Source organism: Meyerozyma guilliermondii, genomic scaffold (genome assembly GCF_000149425.1).
Source record: "Meyerozyma guilliermondii ATCC 6260 scaffold_5 genomic scaffold, whole genome shotgun sequence".
NCBI classification, from domain to species: domain Eukaryota; kingdom Fungi; phylum Ascomycota; class Pichiomycetes; order Serinales; family Debaryomycetaceae; genus Meyerozyma; species Meyerozyma guilliermondii.
In genome coordinates, this window is record NW_001809796.1 from 544493 (window position 1) to 560214 (window position 15722).

The window sequence follows — 15722 nt, forward strand, 5'->3', positions numbered from 1 at the left end:
CAACCTAAACGCAACCAGATTTTAATTCCCTTGTATTTTCTCTCATTATTCATTCCAATCTTTCAAGCACTCCCTCAAGCAAGTTGCCTATTTCAAGCTCAAGACAGTCCAATTCCGCTCTAGCATTTTCGTTGTCTGTACTTTCCGTCTCCATGACCTCTTTTGCAAGTTTTTCTCGGGTACTTCCCAACTTTGTAACCACTAGAACTCGAACCCTGGACACGATGGGCACCAACCGCACAAGTAGGGTTTGACTTATCTTTTCAATATGGCCTTCGTAGGTGTATCCGTCTATCAATGTAGAAAGCCTTTGGTCAAGAATGCGAAAAAAACCAAAGAGTTGTTGCTGAGCTTCTGCCAAATCGTAATGCAGCAAGTAGTCTTCAAGGCTGCCTAGGAGAGAAACCATATACTCAGGCTGGCCAAATAATTTGCTATGAGTACTCACTGAGCACCAGATAATGTCCACCACAGACTGGGTGTCGCGTAGGAGGTCTAGCAACGGATATGGTTGAGAAGTATCTGCCTGGCTCTTGACAAAGCGACGCTGTATGGCAAGCAACTGGGCATCGACATAGTTGATTAATTTGCTTTGTTGGGCCAATGTTATTGGTGAATGGTCCAATTGGTCCACAGAGGACTGGAGCTTGTATTGGGGATGTTCCGGGGATTTAATTGTATTTTGGTAGTCATTACTGTCATTGGAACCGTCATTTTTGCCATTGATTTCATTTTTGTTGGTTTTTTCGTAATTAAGAGGGTACTCCGTGCCTTCTTGAGCTCCAATAAACCCTCCTGGACCCTCATTTGAAGCCATTTTCTCTTCGTTTTCTTCATTATCTTCCTTTACATCTTCTCCATTTTGCTCGTTTTCCTCGTCCAGCATCTCCAAGTCTGGATTCAAGTCGATATTTTGCATGGTAGACTCCGGGAGTGTCCCCTGCGGTAGCTCCTTGACCTCCTCGTTGGCAGCGGGGTGCTGTGGTGTTGGCGGAGAGTCCATGATTCCGAAACCAATTTAAAATAAAATCGCAGTGCGAATGCGAACTCGGAGTGATAAGGTATCGTCTGACCAAATACAACCCACTGAAAAAGATAACACCACCAAAACTTGAGAAAGCCAGGTTCGTGATGCCCATATCTACGTCCGGTAGAAATACAAATCTGACTCCAGAATACTCTCAAGACCATCATGGACCTGAATATGAACTGGCAAAAGTGACTCGTGATAAGGAGATCTTAGAAGCGAAATGTGATGGACAAAACTCCAAGATAACTGCTCCTCTCTCAACCCATACCCCTTCCCCCCGACCATTTGTCTTTGACATGTTCAAAAATTACACCAAAAAACGAGATTTATGTGATCGTGCTCCTCCACTAGTAAACTCGTATCTCAAACCCAACGCCAGATACGTGGGAGAACAGCAAAGTAGCAAGACCAGGCACCAGATCCGGGTGGAGTTCAAGACAGTCGATCTTGTCAACTCGATGATGACAGGGTTTCTTCAGATCACCGGATTGACCGATGATAATCCAGAAATCACTACTTGTTTCAAAGGAGAAATCATCAATAATCCCCTTTTGCATTCACGATGGACATCCTCGTCCAATTTAGCATCACTGGAGAAGGTTTTGCGCAAGTTTTCTTTCTTCACAGAAAATAATCAATGGCATTCTAACCCCGATAATGACCTTGTTCATTGGAGCAAACTCACCGGCTTGGACTATCTCAGTGACGAAGAATTACTCGAAACTTTGCAGCGCGAACAGGAGTACCCAGATCAGCATATCTACATGAGATGGAAGGAAGAATTTTTATTGCCAGATTCACGAGTAAAGCGAATACCTCATGCTTCATTCGAAGGATTCTACTATGTGGTTCTCACCATAAAAGGTCCGGAAGCGGGCTCGGTTAGAGGCTTGTACTACTACCACAAGGATCCAGAAAAATTCCAATTGTTAAATATGAAGTTTGTGGAAGATCAAGGACACAGTAGTCTGTTTGAGTTTGTATGAGAAATGAGAAAAAAATAAAGGCTAAGATTTATAAAAGTCTAGCATTTTATGAGTCTAACATTTATACAATGGGTCAAGTTAACCAGTGGCACTTTATACAATGACTCATATTTTTCTATAACTCCTTTTTATTTTTTTGCTCGTAGATCTTGGCCGTGAATGGTTCTTCAAACATCAAGGCAATTTTGTACATCACGAAAACGAACGACGCTACCAAGATTCCTGTTGGTTTTCCATACCACAAAGCAGTACCCAAAAAGCACAATGTGGATCCATTATACATGGGGTTATCATTGATATTGAATGGAAATCCAGTAACACGATGATCCATCAAAATACCAAAATAGTCGCCCAAATAAGTTCCAGTGACTCCCAATGCCCACATAGACGACAACACCAACACATTACCAAAGCCAAAAGTTGCAATTGCCAATGCTTTGATAACTTGAGATTCCGCCAATGGCTGGAAACTTGGCTGTGTAAGAAGCGCCTGATGGTATACTTGGTCCCTGTAAATTCCCAAAGAGAAGATTGTCAAGGCAAGCAAATAGCATCCATTGCGGGCTCCACCAGTTAACTTGGTGATAACCTTAGTTTTGTATTCTAAACGGGCAGCAATGTTCCAGAATATGGGGTTGAATGCAATGCATGCAAGTGCATACTTAAGCTGGTTATCTACCCGCACATAAGTCGGAAGATTACTGGCAAGATACTGAATATCGTCAAGTGAAACCATTGCAATTGGAATGGGTTTGTTGCTGCAATATATAAGCTCTTGCCTCGTAAATGATATGCGGATGTTGAGTAGGATCGGGCCTGCATGATCCCGCATTTGCATGTGATAATGGAATGCGACTATAGGGGAAGAATTCAGGACAATAGTGATGGCTGTAACAGCTGGGTAATTTAGGTGGGTGATTCAGGCCTGCTGGCTGTATCAACTCAGCTTATTTAATGCTTCTGTGCTGTTTTTGCGTATATGCGGCATGCTGTCAAATGCAAGTTTGACATCTTGATCTCGCATAGTGCATCGTACTTCCGGTAGTACGCCCCGATTTCCGAGGGCACTAAGCAAACCTTGAGTAAGTATTGATCAGACTTGATTTGTTTAACGTAATGTTGTCTTTTGCCACAGTAGAACTGAACTTTCAAGCAAGCTGTAGCTCCTCAAATCACCTCTATCCACCACAATATTCACCCACTTATTTCACGATGCCATTTGGTATTTGCAGCATTTGCATTTGCAGCCATTTAGCTTTCAGCCGTTTTACATGCTTTTGGTCGTTCTGGAAGTTTAGCCGCTGGTACCTCCATCCATCTAACGCATTAGGAAATTAAGCCGCTGCCGCTCCCTGCATGGAACTTGGCGCAATCCACCGGTACCGCTGCAGCACTGTTCCTGCATCGCCGTCGGCAAACTATCAATACAGGATAGGCCAATTTTTCACTATAAGTACAAGTGTTGAAGCAAACATCGCTAAAATGACAAAGTAAGTAGACCCGACATTTCGAATTGGTGTAGACACTGAAAAGGTTCAATATCAAGATTCAATCTTGTAAACTTTTTCATCTTGGTGTCCCCACCTTTTTTTCAGCCTATGACTCACACAGAAACGTACTTTTACTCGGATCCGGTTTTGTCGCCAAGCCCACAGTAGACATCTTAGCCAAGACCCCAGACGTCAAGGTGACCGTGGGATGTCGTACTCTTGAAAAGGCTAAGCAATTGGCTGGAGATGTGGCCTCGGCCATTTCCGTCGATGTCACCGACGAGGCTGCTCTTGACGCTGAAGTTTCCAAGGTGGACTTGGTTATCTCGTTGATTCCTTACATCTACCACGTGAATGTGGTCAAGTCTGCTATTAAGAATAAGAAGCATGTGGTTACCACTTCTTATATCAACCCACAATTGAAGGAGTTGGAATCGCAGATCCAAGATGCTGGTATCACAGTTATGAACGAAATTGGTTTGGACCCTGGTATCGACCACTTGTATGCTGTCAAGACAATTGAAGAGGTACATGCTCAGGGTGGTAAGATTAAGCTGTTCTTGTCTTACTGTGGTGGACTTCCTGCTCCAGAGTGTTCGGACAATCCTTTGGGTTACAAGTTCTCTTGGTCATCTCGTGGAGTTTTGTTGGCTCTCAGAAACGCTGCCAGTTACTGGCAAGACGGCAAGGTTGTGGATGTCAAATCTGAAGACTTGATGGCTACTGCTAAGCCATATTTCATCTACCCTGGTTTCGCATTTGTGTGTTACCCAAACCGTGATTCCACCACCTATAAGCAATTGTACAACATTCCTGAAGCCGAAACCGTCATCAGAGGTACTTTAAGATTCCAAGGATTCCCTGAATTCATCAAGGTTTTCGTGGACCTTGGGTTCTTGAAGGACTCACCAAATGACGCTTTTTCCAAGGCAGTTCCATGGAAAGATGCTTTTGCCAAGTTGATCGGTGCCTCGTCGTCTTCTGAGGAAGCTCTCGTGGCCAAGATTTCCGAGTTGGCTACTTTCAAGAGCGAAGATGACAAAACCAGAATTCTTTCGGGATTGAAATGGTTGGGTCTTTTCTCCGACAAGAACATCACTCCAAAGGGTAATCCTCTCGACACTTTGTGTGCTACTTTGGAGGAGTTGATGCAATACGAACAAGGTGAAAGAGACTTGGTTTGCTTGCAACACAAGTTTGGAATCGAATGGGCTGATGGAACCACCGAGACCAGAACTTCCACTTTGGTCGATTATGGTGATGTCAATGGATACTCTTCCATGGCTAAATTGGTGGGTGTTCCTTGTGCGGTTGCAACACAGCAGATTCTCGATGGAACCTTGAATAAGGTTGGATTGTTGGCTCCTATGTCGTCTGAAATCAACGACCCAATCATGAAGACGTTGAAGGAAAAGTACAACATCTACTTGGTTGAAAAGACTGTTTAGGTTGAATCAATAGCTTGAGGAATACTGTAGACATTGAGTTCAGCTTTCGTTCACTGCTTCGTTCATTAGCTTTGAAGAAGTTGGCTTGAAACCTTAGCTTGGTTTCAGGACCATGGTTTACCTCAGTTTCAAACCCTTACTTAGACCCTTGGATCGGTTTCTTAGCTTGTTCTTTAGCTCAAGTCAACTTGATTTCTTTAGCTTAATTCTCTTCAACTTGGTTTCTTTAGCTGACTTCCTTTGCTTAGTTTCTTGAGAAAGTCTTTGTCTTAGTCTTTAGCTTAGTTCTTCTCCTCAGATATCAAATTCCTCATCGCTGTCGTCGTAGCCATGTTTATAATCTTCGATCATGGCACTTATATCCTCAATCAACTCATCGCGATCGGTAAGATTTTCATTGTGTTTGATCCGCAACAAGAACTTGCGGTTCTCTTTGAGTGTTGCTGCAATTCCGGAAGTAATTGCAAACTCCGACACGAAAGAGCTTCCGTTGACCGTAGGAGGAAAAGTTGAGCCTTTGGTGATTGCTGAAAAAGAAGCAGTATAGGCATTTTTCTGTGAAGTTTCCCCAGGTTTTTCTTGCACTATGGCTCGACTAAACTCGTGGCTCAGATTCAGCAACCCCATATCGAGGTAAGCTGGTTCTTTGGCTAGACTGACGGAATTCATCAAGTCCCATATTTGGTCCTGCGGAACATCCAAAACTCCAAAATCTTTAGATTGGCTCTTCTGGCTCACTTTGGCCTTCAAACACATCTCGCCGACGATATTTCGATTCGAGCCTCTGGTCAAGTTGTCCTCAAATTCTGCCATATGAGAAGGGCTCTGCTTTCGACTTTGGAGTTCCCATAACGAGTTCACCAAAAGAGAAGTTAGAGAACTCTGGTGCCATTCGCTTGTAGAGTCGAAACCAGGCGCCAAAATTTGGCTTTCACATGTGGGGCGTATTGGGAAGAACAATGACAGATGGTGGGCGAGCTCAACAAACGAAGCAATACTGCTACATTTCTGGTTGATATCCATTCTTCCGTGGTCTTTTGCGAGGCCATAGACCCAGATATTATGCTTATTGTTGGCACCGTTGTTGAAAAATTCGTCTTTTAAGTCAAGTAATAAATGAGACGAGAATCCTCCCCAGCCAGAATTGTACTCGCTAAACATGCTGACACCCTGCAAAAGATCACATTCTTCCAAGTATTTGCGAAACTCGTCTATCGAGGTTTCTTGGCACTTTTTGTACTCTTCCCATCCCACTGAATAGGTATCAAACTTTAACCGAGGAAAGTTTCGGTTGGTACCATACGGCGTACCTGAATCCCAGTCTTGGAGCAGAACACACGACAGCGGTTTGTAGATGAGTTTATTGTAGTCGGTCCAGTACTTTGTGTTTGACACAGAGAGAAGTTGAGCGTTGTCAATGCCCAGATCGAGGTTGGATTGAAAGGCATGTTTGGGTACTCTTGGAGCAGTATTGATGACTTCAACATTTGAAATTGTGGAGGGATCCACTTCATATTTTGGAGCACCTCCAAAGCCACCATTCAAGTCGTAAACCAAAGCCCGTGGGGCATAGTTTGTGGTTCCGTTTTTGTTTTTTGTGGTTGATAAAAATGCCAGATAATCGTGGAATCGAGGAGCGGATTTTGTATAAGGAAGATGAGATTCCTGGGCGTTGAAAAGCTGAGCCGTGACGTGGTTTGCGGGCGAGGAAAGGGAGACTGTGATGATGTTCATAAAGGAAATGGAAAAATGAAGAATGGAGATCAGGAATAAATGAAAAAATGGAGAATGAAGATCAGGATTAAATCAACAATAAGTTGCAATGGAATAGTTAGTAAATCAGTAGAAGCTATCAATCCAGAATTAGACTATGGTCTGGATTCAACGTTCTATAATGTTTTTTTGCTTGGTGGCAATAAAGAAAATATGTCAAACTTGTTTCTCACTTGCATTTGATTCTTCGCAGCCATCTTCGCGATGTCGCGGATGCAGTCCCGCTGCCGATGCCAACGCGAAATCGTTGACGTGGACTCACCATGAACCTTCTACTATTGGTATTTCTCCTAGCATTAGTGGTGGCCAAAGACTACTATGCGATTCTCGGACTCGACAAGGGTGCTGATGAAAAGTCTATAAAGCTGGCGTATCGACAACTAAGCAAAAAATACCATCCAGACAAGAATCCATCAGAAGAAGCCCATCTGAAATTTATTGAAATTGGCGAAGCATATGAGGTTTTATCCGATCCAGACAAGAAAGCCAACTACGATCGATATGGAACAGCCGAAGCTCCTGTTGATCATGGAGATTTTGGTGATATGTTCCAGCAATTTTTTGGAGGTTTTGGTGGAGGTGGACACCAGCGACAAGGGAAACGGCGAGGTGACAATACTCAGGTTAATGTTCGGGTTTCGCTAGTGGATTTCTATCGTGGGCGAGATGTGGAATTTGATGTGGAAATGAGAAATATATGTGACATTTGTGACGGCAGTGGATCGGAAGATGGTCAGCGGCATACCTGTGACAAGTGCCAAGGATCCGGGTTCATGAAGGTGACTCGTCGACTTGCGCCCGGAATGGTACAAACGTTCAGTGGTCCGTGTGACGAATGTGGAGGAAAAGGGACCAAAATTGAGCGTTTGTGCAAGCATTGTGGAGGCCATGGTGCCAAGCCCACACCTCGTCATTACAACGTTTACATGGGACCCGGGTTCGAGCGCGACGGCACCCAAGTTTTGGAAGGAGAGGGTGACCAGAATCCCGACTGGGTTCCAGGAGACTTGATTGTTTCGATAGGAGAAGACTTTGGACAGAGTTGGGGGTACCGAAGAATTGGACGCAATCTCTACCGAACCGAGGTTTTAAGTGCTAACGAAGCAATGCATGGAGGCTGGCGCCGGGTGATTCCGTTCTTTGACGTTCACGATGAAGAAGTTGAAATATCGAGACCAAAAGGTGCCACTGTTCTTCATGGCGAAACGGAAATTGTGCATGGTCGAGGCATGCCAGTAGGCGACGACCACGGAGATTTATTTATCGAGTATGTAGTTGTGCCAGCTGGCGGCGCGGCGTCCGTCAAGGACGAGTTATAGAGTACGGTAAATGTAGAAGGTTAATGTAGAAGGTTCATAATGGCCGGACAATGGCTCGGTAATGCGGCTCGGGGTCGGAGTTTGCCAAGAGAGATTAATTGCAAAGTGAAAAAAAAAAAAAGAATAGGGAAGAAAAGTGTAAAGAAAAGCGTGAGAAATGGATGAAAAAAAAAGAAAAAAAATACACTGCTCTGCTCTATACGTCAAGTACATACAACTACATACATCCGATTTCTTCTCCAGCCACTTTTCCATAACATCTCTTCCCCACCATCTGCACCCCAGTCCGGTGCGGCAATCCCCGCCCAGCACCAGTGCTCGTGTGCGCGCTTGGGCGACTAACTATAAAAGATAACGCGGAACCAAGTGAGACAACTGTAACAAAAATAAAAACAAGAAAATTAATGGCTAGGACGCGAGTATTGAACTTGTCGTCTAAGTGATTGTCCATTACTGTTCATAGTGCTTTTCATACTGCTGTTTAGTGGTGTCATTACTACTCATAGTGGTGTTCAGTGGTGTCGATTACTGTTCATAGTGCTTAGTACTGCTGTCATTCCATAGCAGCCTACGCGAATCTCATCTACACCGCCCGCTATTCCACAAATTTCATTTCACGCGACTTGATTGCTACCGAACTGCACTGCGTTCGGTACTCCGCGAAGCTGCACATAATTACTGCGAAATTTGTTCGCGCCGAGCCCGCCTCGGCATCGCCTTCTTCTGGTTCTTCTCCTCCTCCACCCATGCTCCAGTCGATTTCCCCCCGTTTTGTACGGGCGCCGTTCGCCACCCTCTTGGACGACGACTCAGACCAGTCGTACGTGCTGGATATAGAGGATGAAATCTTCAATAATGGGCCTTCGGTTCGTGATCTCAAAATCGCCGCTCCCCAGCTTTTTGATTCAAAATTGCTGCGTCCGGAATCATGGCAAAATTTTTTGGCCAGAGAAGAGTTTTTGGCCACCAGCTTGGCCGAGATCAAAGATCACCTTCTTAACCGCGAGTTTGACTTTAGCAACTCGCTCGTTCTTCACCCACTTCCAACTCCGCTCTTTGTTGCACTTCTGTCGCACCAGCAAACATTTCTCATTAATACCGCCCAACACATACTAAACAACCTCAAAAGAATCCAAACCAGGATTCAGGACCTCAACCGCACCGCCTTCCGCAACTTTAGTGCTGTCAAGGTATCACTAAAACTCACATTGAACTCCACCAATAGTCCGTACGACCGGTCTAGTGCAATTCTCAAGGGCATCACCGCTTGCAAACAATGTTTGGCCCAGTGCACTGAGTCCATCGACTCCGACTCGCTCAACGTGCTCGTGGACGAAACCGTAGAGTTATTGTACGACTACAATCAAGCGCTCGAACACCATTCCACCACTGCCTCCACAGCGGGTCGGGCCTCGTCCATTTCTGTCGGCTCTGCCTCGGGCCAACACGCCAATTTGGAGCAATTGCGCAATAGTATCAATGCCATTGAAACCATGGTGGGCGAAGGAACCGATTTTGTCAGCAAGGAATGCTGCTATATGACCAAATTGGTGGACGAAGTGAAAAGCATGTTTGATGGCTACTTGGCTGCGTACCGGCGGTTCATTGCCGACGGGGTCAACGATTACGATACGTTTATGTTTCTGGGGGCTGTAATCTAAATTTGAAACAAGAAAGTGAAGAGGAAGCGGTCATTATAGACATTATAGACGGACAGAGAGACTCGGCTACTCAGATTCACAAGCAAAAATCAAACCAACAACTAACAACCAACGAACAACCACTAACCTTATACAACCAATTCCGAAGGCTAATTCATCTCCGAAGCAATCCTCAAAACAGCCCACTACTGCATCTATGCACATAGATTACGACTACGACATTTACTTCTACAATAACGGAATACAAGCTACTTGCTGACGACCATATAGGCACTTTTGTGTACTCACCTACTACATTGACATCTTCCTTCACCTGTACCCTAATCTTTACTCGTTCCTCTATTTCCTTCACCTCTTTACCCTTTCGGGCTTCTCCTGCACATTTCCCTCCGGGTAACGCGCTCGTTTGCAGCCTCGACTCGAAGATTTAAACGATCGTTTCCTTTGCAGCCGTTACAAAAATGCCCAATAACGTTGGTATCAAAGCGATCGAAGTCTACATCCCTTCCCAGGCTGTCAACCAGGCCGAGTTGGAGAAATATGACAACATTCCAGCAGGAAAATATACCATTGGTTTGGGCCAAACAAATATGGCGTTTGTCAACGACAGAGAAGATATTTATTCTTTGGCTTTAACGGTGACTTCAAATCTTTTGAAAAACTACAACGTGGATCCCAACTCGATTGGACGTTTGGAAGTTGGAACTGAGACTCTTTTGGACAAATCCAAGAGTGTCAAGTCGGTTTTGATGCAGTTGTTTCCTGAAAATTATGACATCGAAGGAATTGATACTTTGAACGCGTGTTACGGAGGAACCTCGGCAGTGATTAATGCTGTCAACTGGATCGAATCGTCGTCGTGGGATGGACGCGAGGCTATTGTTGTGGCTGGAGATATTGCCATTTACGCCGAGGGTGCTGCCAGACCAACTGGAGGTGCTGGAGCTGTGGCGTTCTTGATTGGTCCTGACGCCCCAATCGTGTTCGATACCACTAGAGGTACGTTCATGGAACACGCCTACGACTTCTACAAGCCAGATTTTACTTCGGAGTACCCAGTTGTCGATGGCCACTTTTCGTTGAGTTGTTACGTTAAAGCCGTTGACCACTGCTACCAAGCCTACTCCAAGAAACTCGGCCGCAAAGCCGCGGGTCTCTTCTCCCACTTTGACTACAACGCTTTTCACGTTCCCACTTGTAAGTTGGTTACCAAGTCGTACGCTCGTTTGTTGTACAACGACTACAAAGCCGACCCCGAGTCGTTCAAGGACCTCATTGACGCCGAAACAAAGGCCACTATTGACGCCTTGACCTACGAACAGTCGTTGGTCGACAGAAACTTGGAAAAAGTGTTCCTTGGATTGTCTAAAACCGAAGCGAAAACCAGACTTGATCCGGCTTTGAAAGTGCCCACCAACACCGGAAACATGTACACTGCTTCCGCATGGGTTTCTTTGGCATCTGTCTTGTACTACGTTGGCTCCGAGAAATTGCAAGGTAAGAGAATTGGATTGTTCTCGTACGGTTCAGGATTGGCGGCTACATTGATGTCAATGACTGTCAAAGGAGATATTTCGCAATTGACGAAAAACTTGAACTTTGACCACAAGCTCGGCGAAGGAAGAGTTATCCAATCACCAGAAGCCTACGTTGCTGCCCTCGAATCTAGAGAAAAGGCTCACTTGAAAAAGTCGTACAAGCCACTGGGATCCATTGAGTCGCTTGTACCTGGTACTTACTATCTTGTTGACATAGACGACAAGTATAGAAGACTGTACGAGAAGAAGTAGATAGATCGCATCAATACAGAATTGGTAGCAGTAGCAATTATAGCAATGGAAGCAAATGAAAGCAAATACGGCATGTGCCGCGGTGGTGAAGTGAAGCCGCGCAGCCACTGTGGGTGCAAAAAAGACCAGTGTGCAGTACTTGCTTGCTGTTGCTGCTACAAACCTGACCTTCTCCACACAAATATATTTAGCACTTATTCTTCTCATATACCACAAAATGAAGTGGCAAGTATTAGTATTAGCGTTGGCTTCAATTGTGGCAGCCGATGTTTCAACTTTTAATGAAAATGATGTGAAACATTTCCTAAATGATCTTCACGTGAAATACGACGATTCGGCCTCTTTTGAAGAATTGTCTAAATTGGCCGAATCGGAGTACGAAAAGTTGCAGACGACCGGGCACAATGTTGTGGTTGATGTCAATGACGACAGAAACCAAGAAATTTTGAAATTGGCCACGAAACCAAAGGCAGATTTGCAAGATGTATTTCCCCAAACTGAATCCAAGTGGGGCTATTTATTCAAAAACGACAAGTCTGTGAAGGATTGGGCGTTTGAAACATGGCTGGCTTCTTCGTTGAAAGATTTCTTGCACAAGAATGGCGTTTCTTTTGGCAGAAAATCGTCAAAGCAAGAGTTGCTTGATTTGGCCAAGGAAAAGTACGACCAGATTGTTAAAGATAATGGAGTCAGTGGATCGTATGCTGGCGACTGGCTTTACCTGGGGTGGTCATTGAACGATGTCAAGAAGTGGTTGGAGGACCATGACATTGCGTTCGACCCATCGCAGACCAAGGACGATTTGATCAACTCGGTCAAGGAGAACAGTTACTTGGCCAGTTTGGAAGCAATTGACGCGAAGAACAGCTTTCTTGACTCGCTCAAGTTGGGAAGAAAGGAGGCGTTTGACAAGGGCGAAAAGATCAAGGACAGTTTTATTGACGGCTGGAGCTACCCTCAGTTGCGCGAGTGGCTTTACATCCATGGGTTTATCGACACCAAACCTGGTGTCTACGCTGAAGACTTGGATATTGAAAAGTTGAAAAAGCTTGCTAAATCACACAAGTCGTATCTTGTAAGTGACATCAAGCAATGGCTGGAGAAAGCCAGCAAGAGTGCCGATCCTTATCTCTCCAAAGCTAGTGAGTCTGTGGAGACAGCCAAGGACTACATCAACGATACGTTCTTGGTGGGGATTGACTCGTGGTCCAAAGAAAGACTTCGTGATTTCTTGAAGGCTAGAGACGTCAAATTTCCCCAATTTGCTCTGAAGCAAGATTTGATCAACTATGTGAAAAAGAGCGTCAATGTTCCCGTCAAGTACAAGCAATCCGACAGTCCTTTCACTGGAGTTTTGGAAGGATTGTCTTTGAATTCCGTTCAAAAGTGGTTGAGTCAGCAGGGAAAAAACGTCAATGGTGCCAGAAAGGATGCTTTGTCGCTGTTGAAAGAGTACTACGAAAGCAAGGGTTCTGATATTCAGACCCAGATTGACTTGCACAAGCCCGATCTCGACGATTACCGTGAGAGTGTTACCAGTTCTGTGCGTTCGTTCCAGCTGAGTTTAGGTGATTCTGCTGATAAGGCCGAGAAGATTGCCGAGTCGGAAAAGTCTCTTGCTGAAGACGCCATTTTGTCCAGCTACAATGTGGCAGTTCAATACTATGACGAAGCGTCGAAGTACTTTAGCAAGGAAGCTCAAAATGCTGGTGACTCTTTGGAAAGTATTTTGCAAGGTGCCCAGGATGCTGCTTACGAGTATTCTGGACTTTTGAGCAAAGAAGCGGGCTACAGCAAGAAGAAAATCGAGGAGTCTGCTAGTAGTGTTGCACTTGCTGCGAATGAATTTGCAACCTCGTTGAGTAAGCTGTTGAAGCAAAAGTCCAAGGAGTCGCAGCAAGCTGCCAATCTGTATTTGGATTCTGCTAAAAAATTAGTAGCGGGAACCATTGGGAAATTGACTGGACAAGCCAATGACTTGCAAGATGTTGCTGGAAAGTATGCTGACCAAGCTTCTAAATCGGCCGAAAAGGTGGCTGAAAAGGCTGCGAAAAACGCCAATGATGCCGCTAAAAGTGCCGGTGATGCTGCCGAGGAATACAAGCCAGACTGGAACAATGCTTATTCTGCTGCTAGTACCAAGTATGGTGACTACTCTTCAGCCGTCAAGGATGCCGCAAACGGCGCCTACGAAGCTGCAGGTGAAGCTGCCGGAAACGCTTACGATCAAGTGGAAAAGAGCACCAAGCAAGCTTGGGATTACATTTTCCAGTTGTATTCGAAGGCCGATTTGCAATCGTACTTGCTGTCCTTTGGCTTTGACAACGATTTCCTTTCGAGCTTGAAGAGGTCGGATTTGGTCAGATTGGCCCAAGCCCAGCTGGATGTGTTTTACGGCGGAGGTAAGACCAAATGGGACAAGCTGATTGTGGAGCTTTTGCAAGACTCCAGCGATGACGTGAGAAGAGCATTGGGGTTGGAACCAAAGCACGAAAGTGTGTGGGATAAGGTGAAGAATATCTGGTGAGAATGGTTGCGAAAAAGAATGGAAAAGTTGTAGACCATGTATGGGTGCAATGGCTGCGAATAAGAGACGATGAATAAACGTTTAAAAAACTTTTGTGTAAATATTATGCTATCTCTAATCGTTTTCTTTTTTCTTTCTTTCCGTTATATTCCGTTTTCCTTTTCGTATGATTCCTCTATCCTTTTTCTCTCATATCTCTGTTCTCGTCTAGATCATGTTATCTGCAGGTCTGCGCGTTTGTTTATTTTTGATTTGAAAGCGACGCCCTCTTCAATCATGAGAGAGGTGATCAGTGTTAATGGTATGTACACAGAAAACAATGTATTCTTGCTCTTCTCACCCATACTAACCCAGTCGGACAAGCTGGTTGTCAAATCGGTAACGCTTGCTGGGAATTATATTCTCAGGAACACGGAATTCGTCCCGACGGATTTCTTCAAGAAGGTTTAGATCGTCCGAAAGGAGCCGAAGAAGGCTTTTCTACATTTTTTAGTGAGACTGGGCTGGGCAAGTATGTTCCCAGAGCCTTATATGTGGATCTTGAGCCCAATGTGATCGATGAAGTGCGCACCGGTATGTACAAGGATTTGTTCCATCCCGAACAATTGATTGCCGGCAAGGAGGATGCCGCCAACAACTATGCTCGTGGTCATTACACAGTTGGAAGGGAGATTTTGGACGATGTTTTGGATAGAATTCGTCGTATGGCTGACCAGTGTGATGGGTTACAAGGATTCTTGTTTACACACTCTTTGGGAGGAGGTACCGGATCCGGGTTAGGATCGTTATTATTGGAGCAATTGTCCATTGACTACGGCAAGAAGTCCAAGTTGGAGTTTGCCGTGTACCCTGCTCCCCAAACGTCGACTTCTGTGGTCGAACCATACAACACTGTGTTGACCACTCATACTACATTGGAGCACGCTGACTGTACGTTTATGGTGGACAACGAAGCCATTTATGACATGGCTAGAAGAAAGTTGGATATCCCCCGCCCCGGGTTTGATTCTTTGAACAGCTTAATTGCCCAGGTGGTTTCGTCGGTTACGGCTTCGTTGCGTTTTGAAGGATCGTTGAACGTGGATTTGAATGAGTTCCAGACAAACTTGGTTCCTTACCCCCGTATTCACTTCCCATTGGTGTCGTACGCTCCAGTGTTCTCAAAGAACAGAGCCAACCACGAGGCCAACTCCGTGCAAGAAATGACCGCTTCTTGTTTCGAACCTGGTAACCAGATGGTCAAGTGTGATCCTCGTGCTGGAAAGTACATGGCATCGTGCTTGTTGTACCGTGGAGACGTGGTTAACAGAGATGTGCAAAATGCTGTGGCCCAAGTCAAGGCCAGAAAGGCGGTGCAAATGGTAGACTGGTGTCCTACTGGATTCAAGATTGGTATCTGTTACCAACCACCTACCGCCATTACCGGATCCGAATTGGCCGCTGCTAAGAGAGCTGTGTGTATGTTGAGCAACACCACGGCGATCTCCGAGGCATGGAAAAGAATTGACAAAAAGTTTGACTTGATGTACAACAAGCGGGCATTTGTTCATTGGTATGTAGGAGAGGGAATGGAAGAGGGAGAGTTCACCGAGGCCAGAGAAGACTTGGCCGCTTTGGAGCGTGACTACATCGAGGTGGGCACCGATTCATACCCTGAGGAAGAAGAGGAGTACTAATTACGAAGTGCTATATAATGTT

General features: G+C 45.1%; 10 protein-coding genes across 10 annotated transcripts; 7 read left to right on the forward strand and 3 right to left on the reverse strand. All coding sequences in view use genetic code 12, as the record gives it.

Moving 5' to 3' along the window:
• Positions 1-49: 49 nt before the first annotated feature.
• Positions 50-1003, reverse strand: PGUG_04236 (TFIIH complex subunit; the record flags this gene model as incomplete). Its single annotated transcript, XM_001483457.1, has 1 exon — positions 50-1003. One exon carries the CDS (start codon positions 1001-1003, stop codon positions 50-52), a length of 954 nt encoding a protein of 317 aa, XP_001483507.2.
• Positions 1004-1131: 128 nt separating this feature from the next.
• Positions 1132-2016, forward strand: PGUG_04237 (glucose-induced degradation complex subunit; the record flags this gene model as incomplete). The annotated part of the gene is made up of 1 exon (XM_001483458.1): positions 1132-2016. The coding sequence occupies one exon, from the start codon at positions 1132-1134 to the stop codon at positions 2014-2016; it is 885 nt and encodes a 294-aa protein (XP_001483508.2).
• Positions 2017-2131: 115 nt separating this feature from the next.
• OPI3 (bifunctional phosphatidyl-N-methylethanolamine N-methyltransferase/phosphatidyl-N-dimethylethanolamine N-methyltransferase) lies at positions 2132-2854 on the reverse strand (the record flags this gene model as incomplete). The annotated part of the gene is made up of 1 exon (XM_001483459.1): positions 2132-2854. One exon carries the CDS (start codon positions 2852-2854, stop codon positions 2132-2134), a length of 723 nt encoding a protein of 240 aa, XP_001483509.1.
• A 1116-nt stretch (positions 2855-3970) lies between these two features.
• LYS9 (saccharopine dehydrogenase (NADP+, L-glutamate-forming)) lies at positions 3971-4954 on the forward strand (the record flags this gene model as incomplete). The annotated part of the gene is made up of 1 exon (XM_001483460.1): positions 3971-4954. The coding sequence occupies one exon, from the start codon at positions 3971-3973 to the stop codon at positions 4952-4954; it is 984 nt and encodes a 327-aa protein (XP_001483510.2).
• A 294-nt stretch (positions 4955-5248) lies between these two features.
• On the reverse strand, positions 5249-6688 carry PGUG_04240 (uncharacterized protein; the record flags this gene model as incomplete). The annotated part of the gene is made up of 1 exon (XM_001483461.1): positions 5249-6688. One exon carries the CDS (start codon positions 6686-6688, stop codon positions 5249-5251), a length of 1440 nt encoding a protein of 479 aa, XP_001483511.2.
• Positions 6689-6990: 302 nt separating this feature from the next.
• On the forward strand, positions 6991-8046 carry PGUG_04241 (uncharacterized protein; the record flags this gene model as incomplete). The annotated part of the gene is made up of 1 exon (XM_001483462.1): positions 6991-8046. One exon carries the CDS (start codon positions 6991-6993, stop codon positions 8044-8046), a length of 1056 nt encoding a protein of 351 aa, XP_001483512.2.
• Positions 8047-8792: 746 nt separating this feature from the next.
• Positions 8793-9707, forward strand: PGUG_04242 (uncharacterized protein; the record flags this gene model as incomplete). Its single annotated transcript, XM_001483463.1, has 1 exon — positions 8793-9707. The coding sequence occupies one exon, from the start codon at positions 8793-8795 to the stop codon at positions 9705-9707; it is 915 nt and encodes a 304-aa protein (XP_001483513.2).
• A 461-nt stretch (positions 9708-10168) lies between these two features.
• Positions 10169-11497, forward strand: ERG13 (hydroxymethylglutaryl-CoA synthase; the record flags this gene model as incomplete). The annotated part of the gene is made up of 1 exon (XM_001483464.1): positions 10169-11497. The coding sequence occupies one exon, from the start codon at positions 10169-10171 to the stop codon at positions 11495-11497; it is 1329 nt and encodes a 442-aa protein (XP_001483514.2).
• Positions 11498-11714: 217 nt separating this feature from the next.
• PGUG_04244 (uncharacterized protein) lies at positions 11715-14024 on the forward strand (the record flags this gene model as incomplete). Its single annotated transcript, XM_001483465.1, has 1 exon — positions 11715-14024. One exon carries the CDS (start codon positions 11715-11717, stop codon positions 14022-14024), a length of 2310 nt encoding a protein of 769 aa, XP_001483515.2.
• Positions 14025-14599: 575 nt separating this feature from the next.
• Positions 14600-15700, forward strand: TUB1 (alpha-tubulin; the record flags this gene model as incomplete). Its single annotated transcript, XM_001483466.1, has 1 exon — positions 14600-15700. One exon carries the CDS (start codon positions 14600-14602, stop codon positions 15698-15700), a length of 1101 nt encoding a protein of 366 aa, XP_001483516.1.
• Between the last annotated feature and the right edge of the window lie 22 nt (positions 15701-15722).